Here is an 18,976-nt window from a genome sequence, read left to right as displayed (position 1 = left end):
AGTAGGAAGATACCAACAAAAGAGGAAAAGCCACCAAAATAGGAGCGCAAGACAATAACTAAAACACTACACACAGGAAAACACCAACAAACTTGTGACAATACACCTACTTTGAGACAAGAGCTATAGTGATTGGTTGTGGTTTGAATTCATATCAAACAATTGCGAGAACGACTTTTTACTGTCAATATCGGCTACAGAGTTTCATTTTTTTATGTTTTCTGCTGGCGGTGTGCCTCAGAATTTTTTAAATCAAAAAAATGTGCCTATGCTCAGAAAAGGTTGAAAAACTGCTATAAACATCTATCCAGAAAAAGAGGGAGACAATGCAGAAGATGAGGGTTGAATTCCCAGCAAAAAGTGGCACTGCTTGGCTGAGAATAGCTCAAGGTTAAATAAAATGGAAAATTGGTGAAGAAACCTTCATCCTGCACTTAAGTGAAAAGATGAAAAAGAATAAGAAGACGGCTACCCTGTATCATACGGAAATAAGAGCTACCTTTTGTGCCAGCCAAGGATTTCTAAATGGTGAATGCTTCCATCCATCCATTTTCTTCCTCTTCTCTTGGTCCGGTTCGCGGGTATAGCTGTCTCTGTAGGGAAGGGCAAACTTTCTGGGCCTCATATTAAGAGTTGCGGGTTTCCTACTAAAGAATGGTGTAAGTTCAAATCCAGAAAACATCGTACGCACAAAATGGTAAATGGGTTATACATATATATATATATATATATATATATATATATATATATATATATATAAAGTTTCAGATGTATTAAATTGTGTGCGGTCTTTAAGCCAAGCACATTTCTTGTTTACATCCCAGTCAAGTGGAATTGAGCATGCATGTTGGTGTGACTGGCCACACCCAGTCCACCACCCCCATTTAGATATGCAAATCCTATTTCAATTAGCCAAGTGCCTAAGAACTAGCACTCCACAATCAGAAAGATAATGAGCAGGGTGGCAAAAAATAAGAAGTTCATCGACAATGACATGGTGCTTCTTGCTGGAGTGTAAAAATTAGGGCTGTGAATCATTGGGCCCCACAAATTTCGATTTGATTATTGGTAGTAACTATTTGATTAAAAATCAATTCTCATTTCAAAATTATTCTTGATTCAAATATCCATACTTTTTAAATAACATTGGGTGCTGGTTCTATGATTAGCTACACTCCTTCATAAAATAAACAGCTGTGATACATTTCTACATTACTTTATAATTAATATGTATTATAAGAATACTGTTTTTGTTTAATACAATTTTACCCAAAAATGTAATCAAGTTAAATACAAATAAGACAACAAGAGAAGTATCCCACACTTCTCTTTTCTAAAGTAAATCTGTAAAGCAAATATGGGCATATACATCAACAATATGATTTGCCTGAGTGGCTGGACAGAGCAGATTTAAAAACAAACAAAAAAAGAAATATTTTTTTTATCGATTAAGAATGGTGTCAAGAATCGCGAGTCATTCGAAAATCTATTTTTTTGACCCCCCAAGAAGCCACCCATCATGCACGATGATTGTAGTCTCTTCCTGACCATGCTGTTATTTACAATGTATAAATCATGCTTCCAACCAGGCCACATCACTACAATGTTGGTTAATTGCATTTGTGCATTACCTATGAAAGGGGTGTCAAACTTATTTTAGATCGGGGCCCACATGGAGAAAAATCTACTCCCAAGTGGGCCGGACTGGTAAAATCACGGCACAATAACTTAAAATTAAAGACAACTTTAGATTGTTTTCTTTGTTTAAAAATAGAACAAGCACATTTTGAAAATGTACAAATCAGAATCAGAATAGTTTTTTTTAAGTTTTTATTGCCATAATCATAATGTTGTTGGGGTTTTTTTTTACACTTGCATTGTTGCGGTTAATAGTGTTCTCTCTTTATTTGTCATTCTTTATACTTGAAATAAATTATGTGATAATGTTCATCGGTCAACTCATTGGTGTTCATTTTCAACCTATCAAAACAAAAAAATATATCAAAATCAAATTACAGGATGTTATTTATGTAGTTAGCTCATTTTCCTCGACTGGTGAACTAACATGTGGTTTATTTTTTTTTACATATGTGGCATCATCTACAAATATACAAATAATTGCTATTGCGACACCTAGTGGACACATTTAGAACAGCAGTTTCTTTCATTGAAAAATTTGGGCTAATTTTTATACTTCGCAAACTCATCCCGCGGGCCGGATAAAACCTGTTCGCAGGCCGGATCCGGCCCGTGGGTCGTACGTTTGACACAACTGACCTATGATCTCCAGCAGGGGCATTCGACTGCATTGTTTTCGGGGCCATATTTCCAGAAAGCTAAGGACCCAGGAAACGGTCTTCTCCTATAACTATTTATTTTATTTTGTTTATTCCGATGAACCAGCGTCCTCTCCAGTAGGCATTTGATTTTAGTCTATTTTGTCAGAGTTCCAGTAACGTTCTGCTGTTTATAAGGACTTTCTGCAGAATTTTAAATCTCTCACACATTTTTTGTACTGAACTCACAAGCCACCAGTTGAATAGCCCAAATGATGAAAAAGAGGAGGACCTAAGATGGAACATTGAGGAACACTACTAGTATAATTAAATATGTTTGAAAATGTATATGCAGTCGACAGCTACGATTACATTAGAAAAAACAGTTGTGGCTGCAAATTGCGCTTTAAAGACCTACTGAAACCCACTACTACCAACCACGCAGTCTGATAGTTTATATATCAATGATGAAATCTTAACATTGCAACACATGCCAATACGGCCGGGTTAACTTATAAAGTGCAATTTTAAATTTCCCGCCACACTTCCGGCTGAAAACGTTTCGATATGATGACGTTTGCGCGTGACGTCAACGGTTGAAGCGGAAGTATTCGGAGCCCATTGAATCCAATACAAAAAGCTCTGTTTTCATCTCAAAATTCCACAGTATTCTGGACATCTGTGTTGGTGAATCTTTTGCAATTTGTTCAATGAACAATGGAGACTGCAAAGAAGAAAGTTGTAGGTGGGATCGGTGTATTAGCGGCGGACTACAGCAACACTACCAGGAGGACTTTGAGGAAAGCAGACGCGCTAGCCGAACGACCTCACCTTGACTTCCTCCGTCTCCGGGCCGCCAACAGCATCGGTGATCGGGTGAAGTCCTTCGTCGTACCATCGATCGCTGGAACGCAAATGAGTACGGGTCGTGATGAGCACATGAGAGCTGGCGTAGGTGCAGAGCTAATGTTTTTAGCATCGCTCTGTCGAGGTTCTGTAGCTAAGTTAGCTTCAGTGGCGTCGTTAGCAACAGCATTGCTAAGCATCGCCAAGCTGGAAAGCATTAACCGTGTATTTACATGTCCAGAGTTTGGTAGTATTGTTGATCTTCTGTTTATCCTTCCAGTCAGGGACTTATTTGTTTCGTTTCTATATGCAGTAAAGCCCGATGCTATCACGTTAGCTCAGTAGCTAAAGTGCTTCACCGATGTATTGTCGTAGAGATAAAAGTCACTGTGAATGTCCATTTCGCGTTTTCGACTCTCATTTTCAAGAGGATATAGTATCCGAGGTGGTTTAAAATACAAATCCGTGATCCACAATAGAAAAAGGAGAGAGTGTGGAATCCAATGAACCCTTGTACCTAAGTTACGGTCAGAGCGAAAAAAGATATGTTCTGCACTGCACGCTAGTCCTTCACTTTGACGTTCCTCATCCACGAATCTTTCATCCTCGCTCAAATTAATGGGGTAATTGTCGCTTTCTCGGTCCGAATCTCTCTTGCTGCTGGTGTAAACAATAGGAAAATGTGAGCAGTCCTTCCTCCGGTGTCGTCACGCTACTTCCGGTAGGGGCAAGGCTTTTTTTTTTATCAGAGACCAAAAGTTGCGACCTTTATCGTCGTTGTTCTATACTAAATCCTTTCAGCAAAAATATGGCAATTTCGCGAAATGATCAAGTATGACACATAGAATGGATCTGCTATCTCCGTTTAAAAAAACCCATTTCATTTCAGTAGGCCATTAACGTTGGCCTGTTCCGCTGCATTGTATGGGAAATAAATATACCTGGCTAACATGCCAATAATTCCGTCCCACACGGCTGGCATGGCTCGGCTCAGGATTGATCGGCACGGTCACAATCGGTCTGCCAGCTCCCTCTGGAATGCCCATGTTGCGAGGGATCCCAGTGTGGTCAGCACCTGTGTAGACACAGGCACTGGCCCCTCGCTGTGTTGTGCTAAATGAGCAGCCTCAGCTCTGCACACAGTTCCAGTAGAGCGCTCGAGGGAATTTGAAGCAGCTCATGAGCCAGGTGTCTTATATTTGCCTATAAATCCTCTGTCTCGGAAAACATACTTTCTTTGCAGTGCACCATTAGCAATATCTTCTAATACTGTTAAAGCAGGCATTGTTTTAATGTGCTTTTTGCACCACTTTGCCAATGCTTTCATAGCCTTTAGTGTAATTGCTCACACGGGGGCGGAGCGTTAACTGTTCACATATTATTAATACGCACATCAGTCAGTCTGAGGAGTAATAGTTTGCAAATTTTTTTATTTAAACAGAAATGTGCATACGTGAGCCATGAAGTTGGCGTGAGGCACCGCACATTTCACGTTCAATTCACTCTTGATACAGCTCAACTTTGCCGTAAAAAGTGTGTACACCAGGTTTGTGTGTGTATGCACACTTAATACATGAGGCCATTGGTCTCTGGCACCTGTACCGGTTCCACTGGAGGAACACCGAGACATTCCCAGGCCAGCTGCATCCCTCTAGTGCAGGGGTGTCAAACTCATTTTAGATTGGGGGCCACATGGAGAAAAATCTACTACCAAGTGGGCCAAACTTGTAAAATCACAGCACAATAACTCAAATATGGTTTTCTTTGTTTAAAAAATAGAACAAGCACATTCTGAAAATGTACAAATCATTTTTTAATTTTTTTTTTTTACATTTGCATATTCCGGTTAATAGTATTCTATCTTTATTTATACTTTCGGAATAAATTATGTGTTAATATTCTACTTGGTGTTAATTTTCAATCTATCAAGATAAAAAAATATAAAAATCAAATTACAGGATGTTATATATGTAGTTTGCTCATTTTCCTGGACTGGTGCACTAACATGTGGTTTATTTTTATTTTTTTACATATGTAGCATAATCTACAAAGATACAAATAATTGCTATTCCGACATCTAGTGGACACATTTAGAACATCATTAAAACATTTCGGCTAATTTTTATACTTAGCAAACTCATCCCGCGGGCCGGATAAAACCTGTGGGTGTACCATCTACCCCAGGGTCTCTTTTGAGCCAGGCATGCTCGGAACACATCACCAAGGAGCCATCCAGACTAGATGCCCTAGGCACGTAAACTTGATTCCTCTCGACGCGAAGGAGCAGCGGTTCTACTCTAACTCCACCTGGATGACCAAGCTCCTCACGTCCTAGAGTGAATCCAGTCACTTTATGAAGGAAGCAGCATTTTGTCATGCTCAGTAAACGCTGGATCGCAGAGAGAGACGTAACGGTTCCAAAAAAATTAATATCCAAGTTAGGAAAGTAACAAAAAACAGCACTGGGTGGAGGAATCAGTGCCATGACAAAAATCAAGGGGTCAAAGTTCAAAATACAGTGGCCATAGGAAGGCAGGTAAAAGGCTGAGCACAAGAAACAAAGTAACAAATGAAACACCAATGAAAAGATACTTGCACATGAACTGCAGGAGGAAGGTTGGTGTGGTCTGGATTCATGGAGGGACATGAAGGAAAGAACCGGCAAGTAACAGGTGTGTGCAATCACTGTATGTAGGGTGTGGTGATTGCTGTCAGGTGTGCTCAGCCTTCCCGCCTTCTTTGGCTGCCATGACAACTGGGGGCAGAGAGAACAGAGCGGCCAGGAAAAAGCACACAGAGGAAACAGGAATGTGACAATTTTGGCCGTTTGTATCCACAATCTTGTCCTTTTTGGTTACTATACCCAAAGCCCATGACCATAGATTAGGGTAGGATCGTAGATCGACTGGTAAATCAAGAGCTTTGCTTTCCGGATGAGCTCTCTGTTCACTACAACAGTCTAATACAGCAAATGCATTATTGCAGACACTGCACCGATTTTTGTGTCCATCTCGCACTCCCGCCTTCCCTCACATGTGAACCAAATCCTGTTGAACTCCACCTGGGACAAAACCTCACTTCCAACCCAAAGTGTGCAACCCAACCTTTTTGGGCAGCAAACTATCGCCTCAGATTCAAAGTTTCAACATTATGGACTAGAGGTGTACCTGTATTTTTGGTACTGGTTCCTATTTGGGTTGGTCCAGGAGGACTGTTACAATTGTGGACAAATGATACGCCTATTGGTATTTTTGTATGTCTATGGCACATAATTATGGTTACGGCACATAATTATGGTTACTGTCACATTCACTTCAGGTGTTGCTGCTCTGCATAAAAAAGATACGGGTAGTATCTGCTAATTGGCTTGAACTAATAACAAATAAAGAAACAACACCCCACATAAGTTTTTCAAGCAACAATATTTCCTCCTCAAAAGTCCCTCAAAGTCAAACATGCTGATATGAATTAATGGCGGTTTGAAATTAATGTGCTTTCTGATCTTTCTGTCTTGCCTCTGGTGAGGGTGGTCACATCTTTTTCCGCTCCCTCTTCTCCCAGCTTGCTCTCTTTGTTTTTGTCTTGTCTGAACTTTTTTGAAGCCTCTTTTTTTGTGCTGTCCTCAAATCTAAACATCAGACATGGATATGATCAGCTGGACTCTCGACGCAATTGAAAAAATATTTTCGACGAGGAAAAGAGGTTCGGGGGAGCCTGGCTGCCCTGATGGAACCATTGCTGCGGGGTACGTGAGAGATTCCTGGGATAAATGAAGAATAATGTGCCTCTCAGTCCTTTCCATCTAGGATGTGGAAGACATCTACCTATTTGGAACCGTGATCGCGGGGCACCTGCTGATTGGGCTGGGCATTGCTCTGGTGTATCGTCAAATTCGTAAGACGATGGCAGCCACTCAAGGAGCCCAAAGGCTGTCCGTCGCAATGGATGGTTTGGGCAGGGCTGTGGGAACACAGACTGTGGCGATTTCTGAACTGAATCGCAAAATGGATCACATCATGGAGTAGCTTGCTGAAAAGGAAAATTTAATTGAATTTGAGAGCACCCAGCATGGACGAATAGAACAGACAAGTCATTGTTTTGTCTGCTTGCGGAAAACAAACATCCTAATCTACGATTTGACTCCCTCAAATGGCCTTGACGCTGTGAAAACAGGACCAGGCTGTTCTGAAAAACACCCCCGAGGACACCGCAATGCTGGACGCTTTTGACCTCCCTCCCTCCTCAACGACACCTGAAATCGAACTTTTGCAGATCGGCCTCAGTCTAAAAAAACATTACATCATCACACCAAGACAATTGGGCACACACGCACACACACCCCCTCCGCCACCCCACGCCTTCACCACCGCTTGTTTTCCCCTCGGGGTGATGATCGGATGGCAGCGCTTCATAGCAGTGGTCGCCTTCCAGGGCCTCAACTCCCCGTCCCTCTGTTGCGAGTTTGTCGTGATTAAATGTAACGTGTTTATGTGTGCATTGCATGAAGGTTTTTTCCCAATCCAGACTAGGCCCCCCTAGGAGCCCAGTCTAGATTGTATTTTTTTACTCATTTTATTCCCCAGCGTTTTACCTTTTTCCCATCTTTTACGGGGCGCCTTGTGGGACCCATCAGCGTTCCTGTTCTGTAACCCTGTACACTGTTTGTTTGTTTAATCTTGAACGGGTTTGTGCTAAAACAAAGTTTTGTTGTACTTGTGCAATGACAATAAAGACCTATCTGATCTATCTATCTATCTATCTATCTATCTATCTATCTATCTATCTATCTATCTATCTATCTATCTATCTATCTATCTATCTATCTATCTATATATCTATCTATCTATCTATCTATCTATCTATCTATCTATCTATCTATCTATCTATCTATCTATCTATCTATCTATCTTTACTCATTTACTACCGCACTTCATCAACCGTCCTAGCGATCCAGTAATCCACAGGCCAATATTAATTTACTCAAAACAGTGACAAATTTAAGTAATATAATTATCCACAAAGTTTTTCTGAAGTAAAGCAGTATTGTTTAAATGCACACCCATCAAACATGCTAAATGATGGTTTTGATGTATATGATGTATATTCATGTAAAAGGTATGTGCTTTGCATATGAATGCCATACATAAATATGATTTTCAGCTGAGTGTAATTGTTATTAATAGAAACACAGTGATGGATCTATGTGGTCTTTACAAGATGATAACATAACAACTGCATTGCACCTTGCACTGCAAACATAGTTGACTTGCTTAAGATTTAAAAAGAAGGTGTCGTTAAAAGACTTCCCAGCTGTGAGATGTTACATGATGTTGGTGGTGTACAACCTCTTGTACTAATAAAAAATGGTAATAAAAAGATGTTTTTTTTCACATTTCATTTACACCAATTACATATACGAGTACCGATGAATACCAGTATGTATTAGGAATATCAATATAGGTATCGAATAAATCCTTACAATAAACATTCCTGTTAAAGACGACATATGAAATTTGTTTACCTTGCCTCAGTCCCATTTTTTCTGAAGTAACATTCAAAGTAACCATTCCAGATCCATAAAATGACATTTTTGTTGCAGATTGCTGCTCCTACGTAACAAAAACACAATGTCACACAGCACAAATACTCTGTTTATATAAACAATGCAGTCCATACTTGAAGTCCCATGATTATCATTTCTGATTTGGAAGCGAAGGGGAAGTCAGATTTGGTGAGAAATGGAAATTCAATCTTGGTTTTGTGGATGCTCCAGATTGACAGTGTCAGTTGTGCTTTTAAACTGTAAATAATCCTGCCCCATTTTCCCTCGTATGATGAAGGCATATCTCTGCAAAGACATTATTAGATGACATGAGGAAAATGAGCTTTGTTTGGTATGGAAATGTAAGCACATACAATAAAGTATGTACTGAGACACCTGGGCATCACACCCACAGAAAATGTCAGGACATTAAATCGATCGCAGTTGAAATGTTCAGGAAGTTTAGCCATTCATCTGAACAGGCTTCATCAGTTCATGCTCAGAGACTAGCAAGGACAGCTCGAGTCTGAAGGCATGGTGTCAATTTAATACGAGCCATTCAATGCCCTGAGACTACAATAACTTGGCTAATTGAGAATATTCAAAGGCATCTACAGGAAGTGAAAATAGAACAAAACATAGAGGTGGCCTCCTCTTTGCAACTACAAGGTGTGTCTAAAAAAGTTCCAGGACCGGAGTCACACATCCAAACTAGAAACGTATTTGGAGACCGGTCACAGACCTACAATAGACCCTATCTCTTAATAATAAAGAATGCTTTAAAATATCCTGAATTCAGATGGTAATCCGGATTCCCAATAGAAACACATGTTCCTTATCCTATTTGTGACATTTCCTCAAAGGGGAACTACACTTGTTTTTGGAATTTTGACTATCGTTCACAATCATTATGAGCGACATGACGACGGATGTATATTTTTTAAAATTAATTCTAAATATGAAATAAATGCGATCAAATGTCCGCTCACAATGGAGCCTAAGGGAGCCGCTCTGTTCTATAAAGCCCTTAAAAAAACATCCAAACATCTCCATTAAGGTTTTATTTACATAATGTAAGTATATATGTAACAGGCACATTTCTAATTGTATAAATACAATACAATAATTTATCATTGTATCCCATTGGGTTGACTTTTTTCTTGCCCTGATGTGGGATCGTTCGTTGTGTCTTGTGCAGCCCTTTGAGACACTTGTGATTAAGGGCTATATAAATAAACTCTGATTGATTAATTGATTGATAATAACATTTAATATGTACGTATTTTGTTAATTTTAAGCATACGCGACGTATTAATTTCAAAAACGCATCATGACTTTCGCTTTTTTTTCAACTGGTTACTAGATATTGCAGACTTCATGAAAGCCAACAAACATAATAAAACATCACTTAGTGTGCAATGTCTGCTGTCATTAAAATGCCGACTGCTGGGATGTTCAAATATTCCTTTTAGATGAAGAATGAGTCATAATCCTCACCAAAAAAACGGGGTCCTCTTTTCGTGTCGTTCTCAACATTTTTTGGGTCTAATTTGGGTGTCATAGTGTACCAACTTCGTCCTACTATAGTGAGAGGCATGATTACAATTAGGGTTGTACGGTATAATAAAGTATCTGGGTACTAATCAATTGAGATCAATACTATACCACCTTTGAAAAGTACTGGTACCATTCTTTCATCTGAGTGCCGCTTTGGGGCGGTGATTACAGAGCTTTCACTTCACAATGGGTCCGTGAGGCTCCGCTCTTAGGCCGTAAAGACGAGGCCGTCGATTAGTTACAATCGGACATCCACCATGCTATTGACACTATTGCACATGCTAGCGCTAGAAAGCAGCTGATCAGTCGATCATGTCAACAGTGGCACACAAGCCTGTGATCACGGCACCGCTGTAAATAGTTTGTTTGCGTCACCGCTTATAATAACGATATCACTAATACTTGGTTAATGTTCAAGTCAAAAAATGTAAATGGAGTATTGTTGGCGCTTTTTGGATAGTTATTTATTGGGTTTTATGGGTGGAATAGAGGACCTCCTTTTAGCTCCATTCTAAACTGACTTTTATTTACGTTTATTTACAAGTTAGAATGCATTAAAAAAACACATCCGTCATCATGTCTCTCATAATGATTGTGACCGATAGAGAAAGTAAAAAAAAAAAAAAGTGCAGTTCCCCTTTAAAGTTTCATCAGATTCCACTCATAACTTTTCCAGGTATGTCGCTAACTGACTAACAGAACAGACGGAACCCGGCAAATACATAACCGCCTGATGATAAGTAAGCCCTCTGGAGTCAAACGCACTTTCCAAGCCTTCTCTAAATTGCCTTAATGCACTCCTGAAAGGATTCTTCTGGGATCTTCCACAGCTCTGTTGACACGGCCATCTTGAAGAACATATCAACTATTTATTGATCAAATGACACAATTGTCCTACTGTACATCCTTTTCCTGTCTACGGTGCTAAGTCTTCTTGGTAATGTAGAACATTTACTTGCTAATTTACGTGTATTTATGCATTTATTTAACATGTATTTATCCAGTATAAGATAGTTAAGAACTGATTTTCTTTTGCCATTTGTCATTGCCTCAAATCCACTCTCCTTTCGCATTAAAGACTTGAAAATAACGATCCACTCTCTCGACCAGCAAGTTTCACTGACTCGGGTGCAATTTGTTGTGAGAGTTCAAGTTTGCGATTCACTCTAGTGAATGGCTCAGTAAAAATATTTGCATTTTACATCACTAGTAAAAAGCAAAAGCCGCAGGGTTTATTTGTAGACGTGTTGGTTTATTGTCTCAAACTCACAGTAGACAATAACCCTCACATAAATGTGAATCAATAGTCTTGGAAGTTTTCCTGACACCTTCCTTGAAGACTTTCTACAAGTGTTCTGATTATACAGAATATTTCATTGATGAAGATGGGTGAAAAGGATAGAGGCTTGCATCTACATGGTGGACTTAAAAGGGAACTGCACTTTTTGGAGAATGTTGCCTATCGTTCACAATCATTATGAAAGACATGACGAAGGATTATTATTTTTTATGTAATCAAAATATAAAATAAAAATCATCTTACAGTGGAGCTAATGGGAGCTCCTCTATTTCGCCCACAAAATCCAATAAATAACCATTCAAAAAGCGCCAACAATACCCCAATTACATTTCGTGATTTGAATATTAACCAAGTATTAGTTAAATTATTATTATAAGCGCTAGCAGACAAACTATTTCTACCGGTGCCGTGATCACAAGCTTGTGTGCTTATGTTTACATCATCGAGTGGTCTGCTGCTTTCTTCCTTCCGTGCCCCTGTAAGTTTATTCGAGATCATAAATCACCTGGACAGAAAAAGTCTGAGTAGGCATTCCGACAAATGGGTACACTTTGATAGCCAATTTAGGACCGGAAGCTGGCGAAGACGACACGAAAAGACACTTGGTCCCCCCCGCCCGCCCCCCCACCACTTTTCTTCGTGAGGATTATGAGTCATTTTTCACCTAAAAGGAAATATGCAAACATCCCAGCAGTCGGCATCCTAATGACAGCAGACCTTGTACAGTAAGTGATGTTTTATTATGTTTGTTGCCTCTAAAAGTCTGCAGTTAGTAATAATCAGTGATGAAGAAAAAAAAAGTGAATGTCATGACGCGTTTATGAAATGAATGCTTAAAATGATCAAAATTGGTAAAGTTTAAATGTTATTATAACTGTGCCCGTTAGTACATTACATATATACTTACATCATGTTCATAAAACCTTAATAGAGGAGTTTTAAATGTTTTTTTAAGGGCTTAAAAGGCAGAATTACGCAGTTCCCATAGGCTCCATGGATAGTGAACTTTTTGATCGTCAAAACATCCATCTGCATGTCTAGCATAATGATTGTGAACAATAGGCAATTTAAAAAAAAAGTGCAGTTGCCCTATAAGATAAACATACTCACGTATTTGGGATAATAAATGTAAAAGGATACACATTTCTCCCTTGACCAATGATTTCTGAACCTTGAAGGAATAATAAAAAAACAGTTATGTTACAGTCACTACAATCTTCGTTGGTACAGGGCAAAAAACAATTTTTTTGGGGCCTAATTATAGAGTTAAAAGCAAAGCTTAGTTGAATATAAAATACAGAGGGTAAAATAGGACAGCATTTTGAATAATTACTTAAATGTGTCAATAATAACTGATTATAAGGTGTATGTGTAATGAAAAGTGTCATTTGTTCATTAATTTTTACGTATAAAAAATATATACAGTATATCCATCCATTTTTTATCGCTTGTGCCTCGCGGGGTCGTGGCGGTGGCTGGAGCTTATCCCAGCTGTGGGGTACACCCTGGACAAGTCGCCACCTCATCACAGGACCAACACAGATAGATAGACAACATTCACACTCACATTAACACACTCTGGCCAATTTAGTGTTGCCAATATATATATGAAATTAAATCAATAAACATAAATTTATTGATTCAATTAATTATTTGAATATTTCATTAAATAATATAATGACCTAATTAGTTAATGTACACTGGAATTGTTGTTTCATGATTTAATTATTTATTTAGTTATATCATAAACATACATTTATTTTATCAACTGTGTGAAGTTAGCCCCCCGGTAAATGCAAACTCACATTTGTTTGTGCTCGTTTTTGCTTACATTTTGTTTTGTACTGATATGTTTTTTAAATTATTCTAAAATACATTTTCTGACCTTGTCAAAAGCACCCCATATGTGTCCCATTCGTTTGTACTACTGTTGTGCTGGTTTGTGAAGCAAAAATATTTTCCTCTAACTATTGTAGTTTTTATGTTGTTAACATCGTATAATTGTTATGTTATTAATGTGTTATAATTTATTACAAGGCCCTCAACCATGTCAAAATCTCCCCAAACGTGTCCCATTTGTTTCTGCTGGTTTCTGCTGCAATTTTGTCTATTATAGTTGTTTATATTTTTAACATTTTATGATTCATAACCTTGTCACAATCTCCCCAAACTTGGCCCAAACATGTCTGCTATGTTTGTGGTACAAACATTGTTTGTCCAACAATTACAGTTTGGAAGTTAATAACATGTTATTATTCATAACTAGTCCCATATCACAAAAACATTAATAACATAAAAAACTGTAACAGTTGGACAAAACATTTTTGCATCACAAATGTAGCACTGATGTCTGGGGAAATGTTGACTTGTATGAGGTGCTCGTTATGAATAACACATTAATAACATAATTATAAACCGTTAATAACGTAAAAACGGTAATAGACCAAAACATTGCAGCACAATGTTTGGGACAAGTTTTTGGGGAGATTTTAGGGGGAGCATGGCCAGAGACAGGAGCAGACCCAACAAAGCAACCAAGCACCCTTGGCCGCCTACTAACTCTCGGCCAGTGTCCAGTCCGCATGGATGAGTGAGGATGCGTCGAAAGACACCGAGGTATCCGATACCTGCTCACTCAGCCAGGGTGCCATTTTTATAGACTTTGGTATGACTCGGCTGGGGTTTGAACTCACGACCTACCGATCTCAGGGCGGACACTCTAACCATAAGGCCACTGAGCAGTTCATGAAATAAATAAAAACCCATTAATTTAGGAAATAATTAAATCAGTTATTAATTAAACAATTATTGAAATAATGTACTTTTACAATAAATACATTAATGGCACAGGTATTTCAAATTATAATTAATTACGGACACATTTAAGTAAATATTTTAATCTTCATTTATTTATTTAATTTCGTCCCATTTGACTTGTAAAATAGTGTAAAAAGAATCAAATGTATTGGAGAATATCAATGCACATATTCAAACAATTTAGTATTATTATTTTAGAATTCATAGTTTTGTGCTTCACATTTTCCACACAGAGACAAAACAATACAGACCATCTCCTTTATGTTTATCCTGAAGAATAATCATCTCAAAGTCAAAGTAATTCTTCTTGTCTTGGTGCAGGGTTGTGATTGGTCCGTCTCGATCGTACCATTTGACCCGGGCTTTTCCTTTGGTTTTGACCATCAAACTCTGCACTTTGGTTTCTTTCCTGGTCACCACGGTCACTCTGCCAGAGAGCTTGTCTTCAGGAGAGAAATGTGCTCTTCCATTTATCTGATCGTACTCCACAGAGAAATGCTTGATAGTCATGGCGAGGTCACGCTGGTTACACTTCACGATGTGTGGGCAAGGCTGATGAATCCAGTCACGTAATGGACCTCTCTGGAACCTGCATGTCTGTCACAAAGTCATGTGATCAGGCGAGGAGGTGTCGCATTCACTGAGGTAACCCAAGCTAAGAGCCTCACTTTGGACAAATACACGTAGAAACGTCTAGTTTTTAACCACTACATTTAGTTGTGTTTATCAGCACAACAATGTTTTGACACTTCATGACTGCAGGTGGTTTGGGTCACATGGTGCAGTAGGGTTGTACGGTAGACCGGTATTAGTATAGTACCGCGATACTAATGAATCATATTCGGTACTATACCGCCTCTGAAAAGTACACCCCGAGGACTTTGAATATGACCAATGTATGATCCTGTAACGACTTGGTATCGGATTGATACCCAAATCTGTGGTGATACCACAAATTTGTAAAGTAAAACTAATGTAAAGTATCCAACAACAGAATAATAAGTGATTATAACATTTTAACAGAAGTGTAGATAAAACATGTTAAAAGAGAAAGCAAGCAGATATTAACAGTAAATGAACAAGTAGATTAATAATTAATTTTCTACCACTTGTCCTTAATAATGTTGAAAAAATAATAGAATGGAAAATGACACAATATGTTACGGCGAATGTCATTAGCTAAATTAAGAGCCTTTGTTTGTTTACTTACTAATAAAAGACAAGTTGTCTTGTATGTTCACTATTTTATTTAAGGACAAACTTACAATAAGAAACATATGTTTGATGTAGCTTAAGATTTTTTGTTAAAATAAAGCCAATAATGAAATTTTTTATGGTCCCCTTTATTTAGAAAAGTACCGATAAGTTTTAAAATAATGTTGGTACCGGTACCAGTACCAAACTATTGGTATTGGGACAACACTATGGTGCAGGCTTCCTTCAATGTAATACAATACCAGCCAGCTAATTAGTTATCATAAAATGTTTAAATTACTATTTTTGTGAAAGTAGTAATTACTATTTTCTTTTATGTATAGCAGTACCTTAGTTTTTGATAGTAGTCCGTTCCAAAAGGTTCGCCAAAAACGACATCACCCGAAATCACGTGAATCCAATTAATCCAGAAAAAAAACACAAATATTAACACAAATGTCATGATTGGCTTAGCCGGAGTAGGACCCTAACATAGAACACAATTAAATAAAACTACAGTGGAACCTCGATTTACAAACTTAATTGGTTGTTGATAGAGATGTCCAATAATGGCTTTCTTGCCGATATCCGATATTTCGATATTGTCCAACTCTTAATTACCGATTCCGATATCAACCGATACCGATATATACAGTCATGGAATTAACACATTATTATGCCTAATTCTGTTGTGATGCCCCGCTGGATGCATTAAACAATGTAACAAGGTTTTCCAAAATAAATCAACTCAAGTTATGGAAAAAAATGCCAACATGGCACTGCCATATTTATTATTGAAGTCACAAAGTGCTTTTTTTTTTTTAACATGCCTCAAAACAGCAGCTTGTAATTTGGGACATGCTCTCCCTGAGATAATCCTGATACCCACTTCAACTATGGGAAGTACTATACTTTGACATTCACAAAGTGCATTATTTTAAAACATTTTTAAACATGCCTCAAAACAACAGCTACAAAAACAACGAAGGCACACAGCTTCAGTCCAGAGTATACTAGAGTAATAAAGTAAACAATAACATAGTCCTCCTTTAGTGCAAGACTGCCTGGTATACTGTATAACAGGTAATTATAAACTTGGCTCAATCTGCCCTGCTCTAACGTATTTGTATGAGTAACAAAAATGTGCTGCAAGCTAGTGGTGAGTGCTTGAAGTGGCCTAGCAGTCAGCCAGAGCTTCTGAAATGCTGCGTTGAGACAGGGCACCTCCGTTCACTGCAAGCTGAAAAGTGTGCGCCATGCAGGGCAGACTAGCCACACCAAACTCCACCGTAGCTTTTGCCATACTGCGTGTGTTGTCCCTGACCACAACGTGGGCTTTCGCCTTGGGGTGGTTTTTGTTATATTTTTGTTTTTTCTCGGCGGAGTCTTTAAGCCAGTGGTCCCCAACCACCGGTCCGCGGCCCGGTACCGGTCCGCGCACCGATTAGTACCGGGCCGCGCAAGAAATTAAAAAAAAAAAACAATTTTTTTTTTTTTGTTTTTTTTTTTTTTAAATTAAATTAACATAAAAAACACAATATATACATTATATATCAATATAGATCAATACAGCCTGCAGGGATACAGTCCGTAAGCACACATGATTGTATTTCTTTATGAAAAAAAGGCTAACTGATGGCAAGATGGCGGCGCCCTGATGGCAACGGCTTGCAGACGCTCTTGGGAGTGTAGAGCGATTTGGCAAAAATAACCGTCAATTCTGTCAATTTCATGGCTGGCTCAAAGCGTGGACACTCTGTGATCACATACGACCGACAGAAAATTCTGGATGTGGATAGATCGGGTCGTTTTAGACTGAAAGATGCATGTACGGTGGACCTCCTCGCTAGCATGGGAATACTTTGCGGGCTACATCGAGCGGCCTTTGTAGCAGCGGAGTCAAGTACTAGCGGGGACCGTCAATGGAGGAGACGTAAGCGGTGTGAGCGGAAGCAGAAGCCGAGCGGGGCTAACAACAAAGCGAAAGGCTAATCCTCAAAGAAGCGTGGAGTGTCCGGGTAAGAATTCATTTAAACTAGAACTAGCCAGCGCCAGGCTGAATAATCCCTGCACACATAGCAATTCTCTTAGAATAAAACACAACTCACATAATGTTTTTTCTGTTGTGACTGTGTCAGAGGTAGACATGCATTCTACGGAGGTGGCTAACTATGATGCGTTCAGTTTATCGCAGCACCAAGCAAACAATCTGAAAATTCCCGTCGTATCAATTCCTAGATATGGTCGAAACTATTTAAAGTGCACTACGCATAATAAACGCAACATTATTAATATTGCTACTTCGGATAATTTCAACAAACAATCCTCAAAACAGCCCACTACCTATAATATGGGCTTTTTAAACATAAGATCATCATCTTCCAAAACGTTATTAGTTAATGAGGTCATTAGAGACAACAAACTTGACGCCGTTGGTCTCGCCGAGACCTGGCTCAAACCAGACGATTTTTTTGCGCTAAATGAGGCATCTCCTCCTAACTATACGAATGCACATGTTGCCCGTCCTCTTAAAAGGGGAGGGGGTGTCGCACTAATATACAATGAAAACTTTAATCTTACACCTAACCTAAATAATAAATATAACTCGTTTGAGGTGCTCACTATGAGGTTTGTCACACCGCTGCCTCTCCACCTGGCTGTTATCTACCGCCCCCCTGGACCCTATTCGGACTTTATCAGTGAATTCTCAGAGTTTGTTGCTGATCGAGTGACGCACGCCGACAATATAATCATAATGGGGGACTTTAATATCCATATGAATATCGGACCCTCCGTGCGTGGCGCTCCAGACTATAATTGATAGCTGTGGTCTTACACAAATAATAAATGAACCCACGCATCGCAACGGTAATACGATAGATCTAGTGCTTGTCAGGGGTGTCACCACCTCCAAAGTTACGATACTCCCGTATACTAAAGTAATGTCCGATCATTACCTTATAAAATTCGAAGTTCTGACTCATTGTCAACAAACTAATAATAATAATAACTACTATAGCAGCCGCAACATTAATGCTGCCACAACGACGACTCTTGCTGGCCTACTGCCTTCGGTAATGGCACCATTCCCAAATTATGTCGGCTCTATTAATAACCTCACTAACAACTTTAACGACGCCCTGCGCGACACCATTGATAGTGTAGCACTGCTAAAGCTAAAAAGGGCCCCTAAAAGGCGTACCCCATGGTTAACAGAAGAAATTAAAGCCCATAAATGATCATGTAGAAAGCTGGAATGTAAATGGCGCGCAACTACACTTGAGGTTTTCCATCAAGCATGGAGTGATAGTTTAATAACTTATAAACGCATGCTTACCTTAGCTAAAGCTAAATATTACTCAAATCTCATCCACCTCAACAAAAATGATCCTAAATTTTTGTTCAGTACAGCAGCATCGCTAACCCAACAAGTGACTCCTCCCA

The 18,976-nt window shown here is 39.0% G+C and overlaps 1 protein-coding gene across 1 annotated transcript in view; it reads right to left on the bottom strand.

Moving 5' to 3' along the window:
• LOC133633947 (arrestin domain-containing protein 3-like) overlaps window positions 1–14,848 on the bottom strand; it is a 28,374-nt gene extending 13,526 nt beyond the window's left edge. The window contains exons 1-4 of the mRNA XM_062026789.1: window positions 14,590–14,848; window positions 12,632–12,692; window positions 8,799–8,970; window positions 8,644–8,731 (exon numbers count right to left, since the gene is read on the bottom strand). Coding sequence (XP_061882773.1) covers window positions 8,644–8,731; window positions 8,799–8,970; window positions 12,632–12,692; window positions 14,590–14,848 — 580 coding nt within the window. The remainder of the gene's footprint in view (window positions 1–8,643; window positions 8,732–8,798; window positions 8,971–12,631; window positions 12,693–14,589) is intronic.
• Window positions 14,849–18,976: the final 4,128 nt, after the last annotated feature.

Source organism: Entelurus aequoreus, linkage group LG18 (genome assembly GCF_033978785.1).
Source record: "Entelurus aequoreus isolate RoL-2023_Sb linkage group LG18, RoL_Eaeq_v1.1, whole genome shotgun sequence".
In the NCBI taxonomy this organism is placed as follows: Eukaryota; Metazoa; Chordata; class Actinopteri; order Syngnathiformes; family Syngnathidae; genus Entelurus; species Entelurus aequoreus.
Note: the sequence above shows the minus strand (reverse complement) of the source record. Positions and strands in the feature narration are given on the sequence as shown.